Raw genomic sequence first — 17,350 nt, forward strand, 5'->3', positions numbered from 1 at the left:
TAGACGTACTTTTGCAACTGCTACAAGCAGTACATTAGGTAACATTTAGGTACACCTCTTAAGAACAACCAAAAGGCTTTTTAAAACAAATATGCAGGACACTGTTAGGGTTCGTGATTGGAGCCACATCTTGCATATCGAGCCACCCCAGAAGCCAAGCGAGTGTGACACGTCAGCTCACCATTTAAAAAAAAAAAAAAAAAAAAAAACTTAGGAAGAAAAAAAACTCTAAAATGAAAAACTGAAAAAACATGCGCAAGCAGAATTTAAGGTAAACCAAAGACAGACTCTGATAAACTCTAAAATCAAACAGTGAAGTATGTTCTGCTGGCAATACAAGTGTAATGGATGATGATAAATCGTGCTGGGATATTAAAAGAGGGGTAGGTAGAGGTAGAGTATCTCTATGGAGCCTATGCATACACTTTCTGGCAAATAGAGGCAGTATTCACTAACGCCTGAAATAGGTAAAAGCTGGACAAAGGAGTACTTTAGGTACAAGGTTCACTGACAAATCCTTACCTGAAATATAATGAAACAGATAAACACTGCAGACGCCTTATTTCCTCAGAATAATTATCTGTAGCACCAAACAAATGCATTGGTGTTAAGTTGTTAACATGTGTTGTCTGTCGAACCTTAGTACCCAAAGGAGTTTATCAGCTAGGATCAAATAAACTCTATATCTAATTACATAAAGCAATGCTAGGCCTTTCTTGTCCTATTGTTGGTGAACCCAATCGAAGGCCAATATTGGGGGGTAATTCTTTGTTTAAAACAGATTCTGTCATGGCCAATGAGTCCAACATTCCTAATCTCAAAGTGGCACAAAGGCAAGAGATGAAATTCAGTGCCAGATACCAGACTCAGAAAAACACTACATGGTAGAGCAAACAATGATAAATTACCAGGAGAATTACATGTTAAACGCCAACAATTATTAGCCCAACAACGCATCTCAACCAATATTAAATTTATAACCAACGCTACTGCATTTTATAATGACTGGATTGCCCTTGCATTAATATTTTATATAAAGGAGTTGGAAAATGGGGTCGGGGGGGTTAGCAAATTGTCGTGCACATGTGCCTAAAATAAGCTGCCATTTTACAAATAGGTAGATAAAGTTAGCACCAAAGTATTAAGCACAACATATGCTGTGGTGGTGGAAAAAGTGTATTGTGTTTGCTAAGTGTATCAAAGTCAAGAAAACTCGATCCTCGGGTGTTTGGTTTACAAAAAAATATAGAACATTTGGCCCAAAACTTTCAATTCTAACCAGTATAATATTTCTGCAAAATATATTATATTAGGATTGTTTTTGTGCAAATTAAAGCGTGTCCATTGTCCTGCAATGAGCACAGAGTGCACCGCCCCAACGAGCTTACTTCTCCGATTCTAAATCTCAGTTAATTCAACTAAATGTCATGGTTTCATCAACAGTTTCTGTCACCGGCTTTAAGGGGTCAGTGGGCTAGCGTCTATTTTCTAGTAGTTCTTCTGCTAGTCCTCAGCGCTTGCTGTTGCACCTTGGAAGAAACCATTGCTGACTTCTGAGGTGCAGACTTTGAGGCCACTGTCCTACTTTCCAAGATGGTAGAGTTGACAGACGATCTTAAAGTCATTTTCCTGAGACTCTCTACTCTCTGCGATGTATTCACAATTGATCCTGCTTGATTAGGCCTCTTTTCACTAGATTTATGCTTAGTTAATCTATGTTGTATAGTTTGAACAGTGGGCCTTGGGGTGAAGGAAGACTGTTTCTTTTTTGCCCTTCTCTTCGATTGCGTTTTCAGTCTGGGGGAAATCTCACCTAACCCTCTTTTCAAAGACTTGGGTCCTGAAATAATTTTGAACATGGAGGTTTCTCCTTTTTTCCCACTCTGGTCTACCGTGAGATTTTTTTTCTGAAGCAGATGGCACTTGACCGAAGTTTTAGAGGCCTTTGTAGTTCTGCTTTCCAATGTCAATAACTGACGAGTGCCCTCCAATGTAGTCGATCTGGCATTCAGTGGAGAAAGAACAGGATTTCTGCAAGGTTTCAACGTATTTTCTGGTGACTCTGTACAATTAGACGACCCATCAGCTTTAACACCTAGATTCACATCCTTTTCTTCACCGTAAACCACTGGAGATGAACCGTGGAAAGACTTTTTGGAAGAAATGCCTTCTGTCCGTACATCATCCAGTTTTGCCATATTAACATCAAGGCTGAGACTTCTGAAGAGCTGCCTGACACAAGCGTGTCTCTTTGTTCTCCCTCTTAATGAGCTGCTGGGCTGCATTCTTAGGATCCGATTGGTGAGAGGGTCATAATACTTTAGAGGACACTGTTTGTATTTGTATGTTACAGAGTTTTTGCTATCAGCAGAGTAGTGGCTTCTTGATGATCGAGTAATAACAGCTGGTTTTCCCCGACAAGGGTTTATATCTGGATGACAAAGGACATAGACCATATTTTTGGGCTGCACAGGACTCAATATTTTGGTGTATGACTCAGGAAGTTTAAGGGCACAGAGCCTAGTTTTCATGTCTGGAGTCCTTTCATTAGCCTGCCAATCAAAAACGGCTTGCCTGTCTGAAAACGAAGAGCCCTGGCGTATGACTCTTCGTTTGACCACAGGGTAGTTAACCAAACTAGTTTGGGTCCCATGACTAACCTTGACAGTTTGGCATCTTGATGCAAGACGCCAGGTCCTTTTAGCCGGGATCCTAACTGTTGTTGGCTTGCATAGTGTATCTGAGGTAACAGAAAGGTGCAAAGAACCGGGAGCTTCACTCACATCATCACTGACTGTTGGCAGTACTTTAGCTGATGCAGTGTCAGGGAAACTACTTGTAACATGCGCACTTCCTTCCAATCTTGGCTTTTTGATTCTACAATTGTTCTTTTCCCGAGCATCAGTCATAGAATCACTGTCAAAGTGACAATGGAAGCGACCCTCTCTGAAGTCTCGGACTAGAGCTTCAATTTTTAGATCATCCTCATACATTACCTGTGACCAAGTTTTACCAACAAAGGAAGGAGGCACATGTGGCAGGGCTGGAAGAACAGTTTCATCCCTGTGTGCATATTTGTTTGGTTTCATTTCTATAGCTTCGTCTGCTCGACATGCATTAAGAACAGAACTGAGGTGGGATTTGTAGTTCTCATCCTCCAGAGTCACGTGGGCCTCTTTGAGAAAATCTAGGTCTTTTATATCAATCCCGGCTTGATTAACTCCTGACTCGATTGGTGTTTCAACACTGAAACTCATGTCAGAACCCTCGGTATATCCATCATCCAGAAGTGGCTTGAGCTGGATAGGAGAATGAGCCTCCTCTTCTTGAAAAGAGGATGTTGCAGGAAGGATTCCATAGCAGTGCTTCAAAATAACTTCTTCAATGGTTGCATCAACTGATGCTCCTTGATTACTGATCCACTCAATATCTTTACTTTTGCTTTGGCCAACTTTCCATTCAAGGCTGGTGAAGGCAGTAGCAGGAATATCCCTGAGTTGAACATTAGAAAGTTCCCCCTGAGATTTTAAAGTAGCAGGCTTCCAAACTGATAAACCTGAAGTCAAATTTAAAAAGCTGCCTTCGATCCCGGTAGATGTCACATGTAAAACTGAAGGTCTCTCTAGAACACTGCACATCTCAACAGGATTAGGGCGGCACTTATCTGACAGTTCCACATTACCTGGAGCTAATTTGCGACTGGTAATGGCATGTGACACGGTCCAACATGGATCTTTTTTTGCAGCTATTTGTTCATCAGGAGATTTCTGAGGTAAAGGGCAACAGGGAGACCCAAAGGGTAACAAGTTCTTTGCAGTAAACAAGCTCTTTTTGTTAGCAGTCCTGACACAGTCTGTGGGCATACACATTGTAATACTGCGCTGGATACACATCTCTTGCTGAGGGATTGCAGATCTGGGCTCTAGACCCTTCTCCGGTGTTTGAGTGGAAAGCTGTGAAACAGAGTTCCTGGTGAAACTGCTCTTTGTTCTACAAGGGCTGCTGGTGCCCGAGTCAGCCTCAGCATCAGAATCTATGGTAGAAATTTCTTTCTTGGTTCTGACGGTTTCCTTTTCTTCTTTTGGAAGACAACCAGCTGAAAGATCAGACAAATCCTCCCGAGGAGGAGGAAGAAACTGAGTATAAGGCAGGTCATCATGTGTTGGTCTGCAAAGAAAAATAAAAGCATTGATTGATTACAATGAAAAATCACAAAAAATGCACTAAACATTCATACATAAGAATTAGTTTTTCCACAGGCATTATAAGTAATATTTTTCCCAATATGCTAAAGGAAAAAGTTACTTAACTTTGGTAATGCTATTTCTGGTGGCTACTCATTTTCTAACTGCAGGTTATTCACCCAAGAATATCTCCCAGGTGTCAGACTGCATCCGGGGATTTTCGTAGCAGTGCTTACGTGCTAGATTGTGTGGTGCGGCTCCACGATTGCTCCATACCACCCTGGAAGTGATGGAGTGGAGCCGCATATAAGTTGACGTCCTAAGCGCTGATGTCTAGTCTTTTCCATGTCCTCAGAAGCAAAGCATGAACAACTGCTGGATACAATGTGCTGAGTATTAACTTGGGACCGTTTATGTCTTAAAAGGAGGCTTCCCCACAGAATGGGGAGGTGGGTACAAAGTGAAGAATCTGTAGAGTATCCACAAGAAAGAGAATTATCAAATTTAAGAAACATATTCTTCTGATGGATGCTTCTACCTGCAGACTCCCCACCTTTGCATATATATCAAAGCAATACTCCGGAAAGGTGGAAGGTCTGTGAGTAAACTCAAACCAAAAAGTATTTCCGAACCGAGTGGGCGAAGTTTCCTTTCCCACCTATCCTGGCTGCAAATGGGGTAGTGCTTCGTGAACGTATGCTCCGAAACCCATGTTTCAGCCTGGCAGATGTCAAGGACAGGAACCGCTCATGGCACACAGTGGTAGCAGCCTAGACCCTGTTAGAATGGGATCTCATGCCTTACAGGGGCTTCTTCTTGGCTAGTGTGTAGCAGACCTCAGTGCAAAGGACTAGCCACACAAAGCCCTATTCCAATGATCTATGCAAAAGCTTTAGGTGAAGCCTCTACTTGTTCCTGGGGTGAGGGACCGCAGGCTGGTGGAGAAATTGACTAGGTCAAAACTAGTCTTGGGTTGCATATGTTCTGTTTCAGACAGTACCTGGCTTGGCAGTTCGGGCTGGATGTTCCTACAGGAATAGATTTAAGGCCGATTTGCATATGGTAGGGTCTAATTTGAGGTGGCATGGTGAGCAAATAAATCTATGAATTGGAATGCTACCATGCGGGACTACCCGTGATTACTCTATTTTAAAGCATTCTTCTCATCACCTTATGTGTTTTTATGTAACACTCTAGGCGGCCAAGAGTATGTTCAGACACAAGTCTCATACTCACTGTGCACACTGGAGCCAACCTGTACTTGACTGAGGCCCAAACAGGCCAAAATCAGTCTTAGGTTGCTGGCACTCCAGATCAGAGAGGACCTGTCTTGGCAGTTTGGGCTGCAAGGTCTTATTGGAGCAGGACCAAGGCATATTTGCCTATGGCTGTATCTAACCTGAGGTACAATTGTGGGCAAAAAACAATAGGCTGGAATGCTACCCAGAGTAATGGCAGTGGTTACACTATTTGCAGGTAATCTTACTATCAACTTTTGAGTGTTTCATGTAATGCCCTAGGTGGCCAAGAACATAACCAGACATGGGCTCCGTGCTTTTTGTGCTGCTGGAACCTGGATGCAACTGACTGAAAGGGTCAAACTAGGCCGAAACAGTTCTTGGGCGACTTGTCTTTCGGATCAGAGAGGACTTGGCAGTTTGGGCAGGAATGGCAGTACTGCAGCAGGGCCATGGCTGATTTGCAAATGGCTGGGTCTAATCTGAGATGGCATGGTGGGCAAAAAAAATTGGGATGATATGCTACCCCAACAGATTGCCAGTAGTTAGACATCACATTTTCTGTATTAGAATAATGGATACCCCAACATGGACGGAGAAAAAACTTTAGGTAAGAAGACCATCTGAGTGCCTGCTGTTAATGACTAGACGAGCAGATGTAATCGCAATGGGAAATACTTTCTTAAATAACAGGAGACACAGTGAGCAGTTATGCATCGGCTTGAAGAGCACATAGATGAGGAATGTAAAGACTAGGTGAAGGTCCTTGTTAGACCTGGCATCTTTGACGTGGTTTCCCCTGTCTTTTTGCCTCTGCCTCCTGTATTTTTGACGCTGTGCTGGATTTCGTTTTTGCTGGTTTAGATGCTTTGGGCACTTTGCCACTGCTGATCAGTGTTAAAGTGCAAGTGCTCCCTGTGTAAATTATGATTGTGATTGGTTATCCAAGATTGGCATATTTGTATCACCAAGAAGTCCCTAGTAAAGTGCACTGAGTGTGCCAGGGCTGGTGATACAAATGCTACTAGTGGGCCTGCAGCACTGATTGTGCCACCCACATGAGTAGCTCTAAAATGGTGTCTCAGGCCTGCCACCGCAGTGCCTGTGTGCAGTCTGTGAACTGCCATGTCCTCCTGATCAGTTTCCCCACTGACCAGGCCCAACCCTTCCATTTCTGTATACATTGGTCACCCCTATGGAAGGCCCAAGGTACCCCCTTGGGCAGGGTGCAGTGCATGTGAAAGGTAGAGTATGTACTAGTGCAGGTGACATGCTCTGGTAGTGAATAACAGCCATTTTTCTTTTTCATTATTGTAAGGCTACCTTGCCCATAGGCTATCATGGGGAATGCTGGCTACAGTGGCTACCAGCATATCTTCCCAAAGGAGCAAGGTAGGACATAAAAGTCTGGTATCCCTGAACTCAGAATTTAATAACACATCTTTTAGGAAAGGTTGTTTTTAAATCCTTGTTTGAGAACAGCACTTTTAGAAAGTTGCTGTTCTCTTGTCAGACCTTTCTGTGCGCCTTGGCCTGTTTGTGAATTGACTGTCTGGTTTGTGAGTGACAGGGGCTGGGTGGCTCCCAGAGGCTAAGTGGGCCATCCCTGGGCTGAATAGCTCCATTTGCATCTAGAGTGGTGGGAAGGGGTAGCACCTGGGCCTGAATAGGGCTGTGCCTGCTTTCCACAATGCTGGCTCAACCTCCTGCTGGGCGGCTGGCGACCCGGTCACTCTCTCTGAAATGAAAGGAGGGACCAGGAAAACAAAGTGCTCAAGGAACACCCAGAACCGGTTCAGACCGGGCTCAGAGCCCACCTGCACAAAGGGTACAAAGACATTTAGGGGTATGAGTACAGGACCCCAGGCTACAGAAAATTAGATCATCCTGGTATCAAGAAGGAACCTCTGCCAAGGAGAAAGCTGGAGATGGCTCCCTGTTAAGAAGTCCTAAGAACAAAAGGACTTCACCCCCAGCTTCCCTGAACTCTGCTGAGAGAGTTCTGTCCTTCCTAGAGTGCTTGAGCCAGTTGTGGTGCCTCTGGAAGTTGTACCTGTGTTGGGAAGCTGGAAACCAAGATTCTAAAGACTTTCTGCAAGTCTTAACGCATCGCTCGCTTGTGGAGCGCATCCCCGTCAGTGTGATAAAATTCCCGCTGCCGCGAAGACCGAGATCGTCGCAGCGCCTGTTGCCGCTGCCAGAGTTGCCGCATCCTTCGCTTGCAGGACGCACCAGTCCGCTGCGGGAAGATTACCATTGCTGTGAGAATCGTCGCAGAGCCTGTCGTCACTGGGTGAGATCGTCGCACCGCTTGCTTGCAGACCGCATCACGTCGCTGTGAGAGTCGTCGCAGAGCCATCGCATCGAGGGGCCGCGAGAGTAGAAGATAGACGCGGAGCCGCGCATCGTCGCCGAACCGGAGATCGTCGCCACCCCCAAAGATCGTCGCATCGTACCTTTTGCCAGCTACTTCCACCGAAACCTGTGACCCGGAATCCACGCAAGGTATCGAATCCCTCCCCATACAGACCGGAGTCACCGAAACACGCCCGCTACGTCCAGCAAGGTTATCGCGTCGCCTCCCCAGGATCTTAGGAGTGAAGCATCGCTTGCTTTTCAATGCTACAGCTTTCACTTGGAACTTTTGTTGCATCTAAAGGTACTGTTGGCTAAAACGTGACGCAGCTGTGGATTAATTTAACCTAACCTTAAGAATTCATTTGAAACCATATTCTTGAACCATGTATGTTGGATTTTTGTTGTTTTGGTCTTGTGTAGTTTAGATTAATTACCTTTATTTTTCTACACTGTTGTGGAGTCAGTTTGTGGTGTTTTCACTGTGTTACTGTGAGTGTGGTTACAAATACTTTGCACATTGCCTTCGATAAGCCTGACTTCTCGTGCCAAGCAACCAAGGGGGTGAGCAGGGGTTATCTGAATAGTGTTTCCTCCTTACCCTGACTAGAAGCAAGGGTCCCTATTTGGACAGTGGTACCTACCTCTGCCATCTAGAGACCCCCAGTGGCATCAGAAATGACATGGGAGGAAACACTTGTCAAACATTTCATAAATCTCAAGGATAGTTTTCTGGTAAATGTAGAATGGCCTAAAGAGGCCGATACATAACCTTTTACACTGCCCACTACAAAGCCTTCCTGGGCTAAAGACAAAACAAATAAAAGGACATCCAATAGCTTTACCTGTATAGAGCCTGTATGCTAAGCACCCTTCTAGGTCTTTGTTACAGTACCCAGCATAAACGGATTTTGCAGAAGAGTGCCATGCAACGAGGATGTCACCCACCCCCTTTGAGGGAGGAAAGCATGGGCTGGGGGGGGGGGCATTTACAGTGGAGGCAGGGGAGGCAGGGGGGACAAACAGCAAAAGAAGGGCAACATAAGTGTGCTGTGAAGGAATGGAAAAGGAGCAGCAACGGACAGTGGGAGGAGGGCGGGGGTAGATGGGAAACAGCGGGAGGAGGGTGGGAAAGCAACACAAGTGTGCTGTGGAGGAGGGAGAAGCAACAATGGACAGAGGAAGGAGAGCGGGGTTCTGAATACCGTACAGAGCCATGCACTCTTTTAGGCTGCATGGAAAAAAGTAAACAAAAAAGAGCCCGGAGCAGCGTGCGGCCAATGGAACGACACCAGACGCAAACAGGAAACTGTGGTAGCTCCATGCTCTATGGGAGGGACAGAAGCACAGGGAAGATAGCAGGGCGAAGTGAGCAGTCGGCAGGAAGCAGGAGGCATTACCAGTAAGAAGCAAGGAAACAAGAGTGACATGGAAGCCAACCAAAGGTAAGTATTGGTTAATAATGGGTGGGCTCTAACCCCGTTTTCTTTGTTACAACAGTTTTGCTGACAGCGCTTATGCGCTTTAGGCAAAACCTAAAAATCTCTAGAATATTTGATATAATTGTTCCACACAATCCACAAACAATTAGATAACCACTATTGGCAAACCAGCCCTCTGCCATATCGCCTGCCTTCTCTCCAACATTGAAGCACACTGCTTCTAACAACTGGTCACTATCCAACCCACTCGACTGTCCATGCTCACATTGTGATATTTTGCCCAAAATGCCTAACATATGTTACTGGAAATAACCCTATAGCATGGAGTGGTCTTCATGTTATTTAATTTTCACAGAACATCACCATGACAATACCCCAATCTGTAGGCTTGAATACGATCATAGCTGCCAGATTGTGGATTACAGTTAATGTCATCACTTTCCATGAATATACACCCACATACACCCAACAGTTCCACAGTGGATATCGGAGGTTTTTAATATAGTCCCCTAAAAACCAGTAGTTATTCAATAAAAAGCAGGGCGAATGGTCCTTCTTGAATGGAAAAAAAATACGGAAAACAGAAACATGATCCATCAAAAGACTTTGGTAGAAAACTGAACCTGGATGATACAAAGCGAGTCCAAAAGCAACACAGAATCTCCATTAAAAAGTTCCACTCTAAATGAATGGTAATACTGCTCAATACGATGCCGATATACACCATAATATAAATAAGTATAATTAACCTGCATTGCCACTGTTGAATTCACCCAATATGACCTTCTCCTTAACCCGCCCATCCCTGCCCGGGTCAGAAATAAGTGGTCAGGCAGGCCCTGTGACCTATGCCAGAAGCAACTGATTGATAGATCATAGGTGGGGGGGGGGGGACAGGTAAGCCTTAGACAAATGCGCAAACATGAAAACCCAGATCGATCCCACAGATAGGCAGCAACAACACAATGGTCGCAGGAGACTGGCCCCCAATAAAACATGTTTTGAGAACGCGTGCCCCTCGGACCACACACCATAAAGTCAGATGCTAGACTAAGTTAGGAACACTCAGCAAATCAAAACACAGCATATAGGCACTACACGCAGTGATCACACGCTCCCCAAAGTGGACATCTGGACAAGTACCTACTAGCTCTGCATTTTGTCCACGCAGGGTCGAGACTCAACAGTCTTTCTTATCAAGTGATGAGATTTATGACTTTGTGACTAGGCCCAGATTCCTGTTCTAAAAACAATGCACAAATCGCTTTATTACACTTTGTGAAATGCAAATAATGACAGCCAAGTCCAATCTATTTTGAGATAGTCTTCGGGCCTGACTCTGTTGCCTGCCCTCAGAGCCGCTGCGTTTAATTAAACCAACTATTCCAATTTTGCCAAACGCCTTGTCTTGAATTTTTTCAAGGTAAATTCATAGCCGACAAACACAATTTATCTCCGAGGCCAAAGACCTGTTCACAATCATCAGTGAATTCTGTAACCACACCACCATTCCAATAGTGATCAACAACAGGACTGCCGACTGGATGTGAGAAAATGTAGCTCCATGCAGGCCCACACAAGAAAGATATTCAATTCATCCTGGTGTCAGCTCAGTACCTGTCCACTAATCTTTCTGTAATAAGCACAGGACCTAGATTTTACAAGTAGGAAATCTACTATGAAATGAAATCAAGAAGACCAGCTGAGGCACAGAGCCCTTGTCACTCAGATCAGACCAGTAAAAAACACTTGGCTCTGGCCTGCTGTTGATTTGAACTGCTCATCATTCACAATTTCACAATACTCAAGAAAGCTAAGTGAGTGTTTACATAATTTCCTGGAGCTACTGACCTGTTTATGAACCCTCCATGTAGTAGTTGTATCACCTTTTGAAGTCTGTGGGTCACTCACCGGACACTTCTACGAAGGCTACCATCAACACAGCCTTCTTCAGACCTTCTGGGGCTGACTGAAGGGTGATTAAAATGTCCTATACTTGCATTTGAACTGCTCTGAAGGGAAATTTGATGAAGTAGCGTCCATTGAAGAGTCTGGTCTCGCGTACATGGACCGGGTGTCCATGGTGCCTTCAGCGTTAGTGGAGAGTGTCCGAGGCATGGCGGCTGGACATTTCAGGGCTGAAGCAGTTGAGCTTTTGTTGGGGAAGTGACATTCGGCATGGAGCGCCTAGGCCCTCAATCTACAGGACCATTCTATTGCCCTCCCCTTGAGGATTGTTAAGTGATTGTTGAAGGTACCGATTATAGCAGCTGTTAGCAAAAGTCTAAGGAGCGCCACAAGCTCCACCCATCTATAGAAAAACACTGCCGGAGTCTTTAGGAGGCTGAATGCGGCCAAGCAGGGTAGATACACGGAAAGTTAGGCCCTGGAATACATTGCTCTCCTGGTGGACCGTAAGCCACTTGGCATTCGAGAGTGAAAGTCATCCAGACTATTTCCCTAATAAATCTGTTACAACTTAAATGTGTTCTAGTCAATTGCAGGTCAGCCAGTAAACACGCCTCCGATATCTTCGGCCCCATCCAACACAATGACTTAGACATTATCATCCTCACTGAAACTTGGCTAAATCCCACCTCCACTCCTATACTAGACCTCCTAGTACCTCCTACTCACGACATAATTAGACTAGACAGAGCTCGGAAGTTGGGTGGTGGCCTAGCTTGTATTCACAGGAACACACTCTTGAATTCTCTCATGGAGTCCTCTTCGCCTTCCTCCTGTGAATACCTCTGTCTCAGCATCTCAAGTAATAACCTGCCGGTTTGCAAACTTCACACTTTTTGTCATCCCCGGGAGACAATCTCCCCTTCATCGAGCAACTAATGGAAATCATCTCTGGCAATGTCGATTCAGCTGTGTCCCAAATCTTCCTTCGTGACTTCAACCTTCACTGGTCCAACCCCAATGACCTTGACGTAACTTGCCTTAAATCATTAAATGGTCATGAACTGATCAAGCACTGTGACCAACCAACTCATAATAAAGGAGAAACTCTAGACCTCATTATCTCGAAAGGGCAGACCATCATTCTTGATACCATTACCCCTTGCGATCGGTCCGACCACCACTGCATCCTCTTTTATATTAACAGGGAGGTGTCGATGATGAAGGGGCAAACCAACGAAATCAAAGATCTGGAAAAGGGAACTCAGATCAATAACCTCAGTTGAATTAGCAGCCCACTGTAAATCTACCCTCTCTTCCCTAGCTGACCTGGGTGAGGTTCAGCTACTCACCGACTCATAAAACTCGACCATCTCCAACATCTTGGATGACATTACACCACTCCAACAAAAAAATGTCTCAACAAAAATATCCAAACTGTGGTACAATGACAATTTAAACACGGAACGCCAAAACCTCAGGACAGTTGAACGTTCCTGAAGGTCCAAACTCTCCTTGGAACAACTAAAACTTCTTAGAGAGGTTAGGAGCTTCTACAACAAACAAATCAAGGGCGCTAAAGCGGACTAATTCAGACACAGACTTGATCAAGCTGCTAACCGTCCTAAGAAACATTTTGAATTGGTCAAATAGCAATCCGTGGTAGGTCCAAACCTCTCTGACTCAGGAGACAGCCCACCCTCATGAGACGATCTTGCTGCTTTCTTCATTGAGAAATCAAGACTCATATCCATTGATCTCTCCTCTAAGAAGGCTCTCCAGCCATCCCCAGGGTCCGCACCAACCCTTGACCTCTTAGAAAAATGCAATCCTATTAGCATAAACACTAAGAACAATGCGTCATGGGGCACCTTTACTCCACTCAGGGAAAAAGACATCAACAAGATTCTCCAGAATATCAACCCATCTAACCACTTCAATAACCAGTTGCCCCTGGACATCTTCAAAGAAATACAAAATGTACTCATCTCCACCTGGACAAGGATTGTAAATGCTTCTCTATCACAAGGAGGCACAATCCCTGACTGCCTAAAAGCATCTCAGGTGTCACCTATACTAAAAAAAAACTAACGCAGATAAATCTCACCCCCATAACTTCCGCCCCATCTCCAACATCCCCACACTAGCCAAACTCCTAAAAAAATGCATACAATCCCAACTTTGTGCTCACATAGAGAACTTCCAACTCCAAGACCAGAATCAATCAGGCTTTCAGAAGGGGCACAGTACTGAATCGGCTCTCACTCACGTTATGGATGACATCTTAAAAATGCTAAACCAAAATGATTCATGCCTCCTAATCCTCCTTGACCATTCCTCCGCATTTGACACGGTTAATCATGACAACCTCCTATCCATTCTGAAGAATAGGATGTGTTTCTCTGGTCGGGTGCTACAATGGTTCTCGTCCTTCCTCCACCACAGATCACAAAGAGTCAAGGCAAACCACTCCCTCTCCCAGCCCTCTCCAGTACTCATGGGTGTCCCCCGAGGGTCAGCCCCATCTCCTATCCTCTTTAACCTTTTCTTGGAACCATTAGCTAATTCTCTATATTCCACAAACATTCTTTTCCATATGTATGCGGACGAAACGCAACTTTATCTGAACATCTCCTCCCCGGATGACATCATTTCACTCAAAGCTATCCTAATGTCTACACAAAAGTGGTTAACTGAGAACCATCTCCTGCTCAACACCTCTAAAACTGAATTCCTTCTCATTGTGCCTCGGAACCACGTCACCAAGCTAAACCTTTGGCTACATCACCTCACTGCTTTCAACTGCACCCTTCTCATCATAGACTCTGCCAAATCCCTCGAAATCTCCCTTGACAAGCACCTGAATATGAAAAATCACATCAGCAATGTGTGTAAGGGCGCTAATCACTTGATGAGGACACTTAGGAATATCAAACCATTCCTTCAACAAACCGATTTCAAGCAGGTGGTCCAAGCGCTTGTCTTGCCGAGGCTAGACTATGGCAGTGCTATGCTCTGTGGCCTTCCCAAATACACCCTGGCTTCACTAAGGGCATCACTGAAAGCTGCGGCTAGAATGGTGACTGGTACTAAACAAAATGAGCACATATCCCCAGTCCTAAAATCTCTTAAATGGTTGCCCTACGAAGTTCGAATTCAGTTCAAGATTGGCGTTCTGGCATACTTTCCTCCTGAAACTACTCATTCTTAGCAAAGAGAGAACTTGCCACTGAGCCTTCTACGGCACTGCTACAAAGGTATGGTACTCTCTTCCACCGGATATACGCAGTATCTCCTCAACGACTGCTTTCAAACTGGAAGCTAAAAGATTCCTAATGAATGCATTATTAACTTAATTGTGCTAGCTCACCTGCTCGAAGCAATTGATCCTACAACCATTGCACCGACATTTGATGCTGCTCTTCCTTACAGCAAAGTGTGTCTCGCCGCGTAGACTGCTATATACCTATCTACTGTATTACTCTCCCTGTCTAATGTGCCTTGTAATTATGCGATTTTTCATGTTTTTGTCTTCTTACTTGATGTCGACATTGCTTTTATGTCTTTCCTTACATCCTTTTTGTAAAGCGCTCGGATATCGTTCGGGATCTTGTTCGCGCTATATAAAACTTTATAAATAAAATAAATAAATACTTTCGAAAAATAGCAACTCTAAAAAAGCCCCCAGTAGCTGTGTTGGGGCAGAAATGACCCCTGCATTGGTGTACAGACGTGTTCTCCTGCCCCGAGTGTTTGACTGCATGTATCTTGTATCCCGTTTGATTTTGGTCAGACGTCAGGCTAATCTAATATGTGCACAGAGGTCCACTTTATCTTAGTATGAGTAAGGTCCTGGACCTATCCTGTGACCTGGAGGAGCATACAACGCATACCATGTTTTGTGAATCCATAACAGTGACCAGACCTTTTTGTCGGTGTCACTTGAGTGGAGGCCTATCAGCCCACTCATGTAATGCTCTGCTTTTACAAATTTACCCAACTCCTAGCACTAACATTCCACATGTATGTTTTGTGTGTGTGTGTGTGTGTGTGCGTGTGTGTGTGTGTGTGTATGTAGCTTGTATGGTACATGAATGGGGTGTGGCAGCCACAGCAATGGAGGCATGTAGGATACATTTTGACTGGCATTTTACACAAGATGAAGGTAAGGTTGTTTCCCAGACAGTAGCAGTGTATTGCAGATTTTCCTGAAGCTGGAGGGAGGAGACTTAGATACTTAAGTGTGGGAAGAAGCTACAAGACGCCTTTAGAAATTCAATTAGGGCTTTTTCTGAATAAGGAGCTGCTGATTAGTATTTCTGAACTGCCATTGTGTGGCTAGTAGGGGTGCAGTGTTGGACTTTAGACTATTGTTCAAGGTCAATGAAACGCTTTATGCCTTTATGCATGGCATATCCTTAGGTCTTTCCCCGATTACAATTTTTGTTGGCTAATGACTAGCATCTGCAGAAACTTCAACCTCTTTGTGCCTCAGTTGTGTGTGCTCTGGGGGGGGGGACGAAACAAATGATACTTAGAAGGTCAACCACCCCCAAACCAGTTCTAAAAGTGCAAACAGTGGGTGCACATCTCCTGTCTGCTTTTGGAGTATAAAAGTGAGGCCCCACTTGTTCTTCCAGTTCCAAGTTCTCTATGGCCAAGGAACTCAGACGGCAGATGTGTAACCAGAGCTGGTGTCTGCCTAACAGCCAGCTTTTTAGAAGTGAGGTTACATTGCTTGAGCCTCACCCCTTGCTGGAAGAGCTTTAGGCCTGCCCAGAAGCACTTACAAGCCTTCCTGTTGAGAGATGGAAGGAACCTGTCAACTCTGCAGCAGGTGTAACTGTCCTGGAGGAACGATGGGCAGCAGGTCCCTGGTGGGACTATCAGAAGAGGACTGTGGAGAGACATCTATATACTCTGTTGCCTGCAGGCCTACAGTTTGTCTAAAAGAGGTTCCTGGCAGGAACCATGAAGAGTTATATACGGAGATCGCCAAAGACCTGTTGGGGCTCTGATCGGAGCCTGAATCCACCTGTGTGTGGTTGTTTTGCCCAGAAGATCGACCTAGTTGTGGCTGTATTGTCCATAAGAAGATTAGCCTGCAAGGGGGCCCTCCTGCCCAGAAGATCGGTCTGTACATGGGTGTGTTGTCCAAATGATTGGCCTGTGTGAGGCCAGCGCACTAGAAGGAGATCAGCCAGCACGGGCCACACAAGCGGAAGGAATTCGGGTGCAGCGTGGTTGTTGCGATCTCAGAGAACTTGCCTGCACAGGGCCCACCTGTTTTGCCTCATGGGAAGCGTCGTCACAGTTTGTTTAATCGCTGCCAGCCACCAATGGAGATATTCAGAAGCAGGATCATTGAAGCCTTTCCTTTCGGGCAGGTGCCTGTAGCCTGCAAGGAGACCCCAGATGTTGCTGGTACTGAGCAAGTATCTTCCCAGAAGTGAGGAGTTGGCACGCTGACACAAAGCCAGGTGACTGCCCGAAAGGATTGTCCCACAGTAGGTGGAATGTACTGAACAGTAGACATATAAAAACTACAGAACTGTGATAAACGGAGTGCACATACATTAAGGGGGGAGATTGCACCTGAGCGGTAAACACAATATAGCCTAATTAATGAGTTGGAACTGCCTGGAACACAAAGGGAAGGATAGAGGATACATATGCAGCCCTGCACATATGTCCAGGCAACGAAATAGTTTTGTATTTGTTGAGTGTGCTTTTCTACTGTGCTTGAAAATACATTTCTTTCACGAAAGATAAGCAGTGGGATGGACATTGTTATTGTGCTGGTGTCTGACTGTTGTCGAGTCCTGAGCTCAAGCACCCCCACACTACCTCTCTGAGAAGTATTGACTGCTTGCCATCACTACCACTGAAAGTCAAGTTAAAGGGGTTTTACCTGGCCCAGTTTGCCGCACCACAGTAGGACAGATCCTGGGGATCAGAGGTAAATTACCTAAACCCCTTGGTTAAGGCCTAGCGTCTCCCGCTTGCCTCGTGCTTCTCCGACCTCCCTCTGTCCAAATGGGGTCAGATAGGCACTGAGAAACTATACTATTCCCCTCTACTTCCTAGATTGAATCAAAAAGGCAAGGGGTGGTTATCCTAGGTCTAGCAAAATTGCATAGGTCTAAGCCACTATCTCTTACAACTATCCAGGGAGCTCAACTCACCAACACAGAGCGATACTAATAAGAAGTGGCTTTTTAGC

The 17,350-nt window shown here is 45.1% G+C and overlaps 1 protein-coding gene across 1 annotated transcript in view; it reads right to left on the reverse strand.

The window, feature by feature from the left end:
* Positions 1 to 1,052: 1,052 nt before the first annotated feature.
* Positions 1,053 to 17,350, reverse strand: part of ZDBF2 (zinc finger DBF-type containing 2) — a 269,121-nt gene continuing 252,823 nt past the window's right edge. Inside the window, exon 7 of the mRNA XM_078680302.1 lies at positions 1,053 to 4,167. Coding sequence (XP_078536428.1) covers positions 1,482 to 4,167 — 2,686 coding nt within the window. The 3' untranslated portion in view covers positions 1,053 to 1,481. The remainder of the gene's footprint in view (positions 4,168 to 17,350) is intronic.

Source organism: Lissotriton helveticus, chromosome 3_1, assembly GCF_964261635.1.
Source record: "Lissotriton helveticus chromosome 3_1, aLisHel1.1, whole genome shotgun sequence".
In the NCBI taxonomy this organism is placed as follows: Eukaryota; Metazoa; Chordata; class Amphibia; order Caudata; family Salamandridae; genus Lissotriton; species Lissotriton helveticus.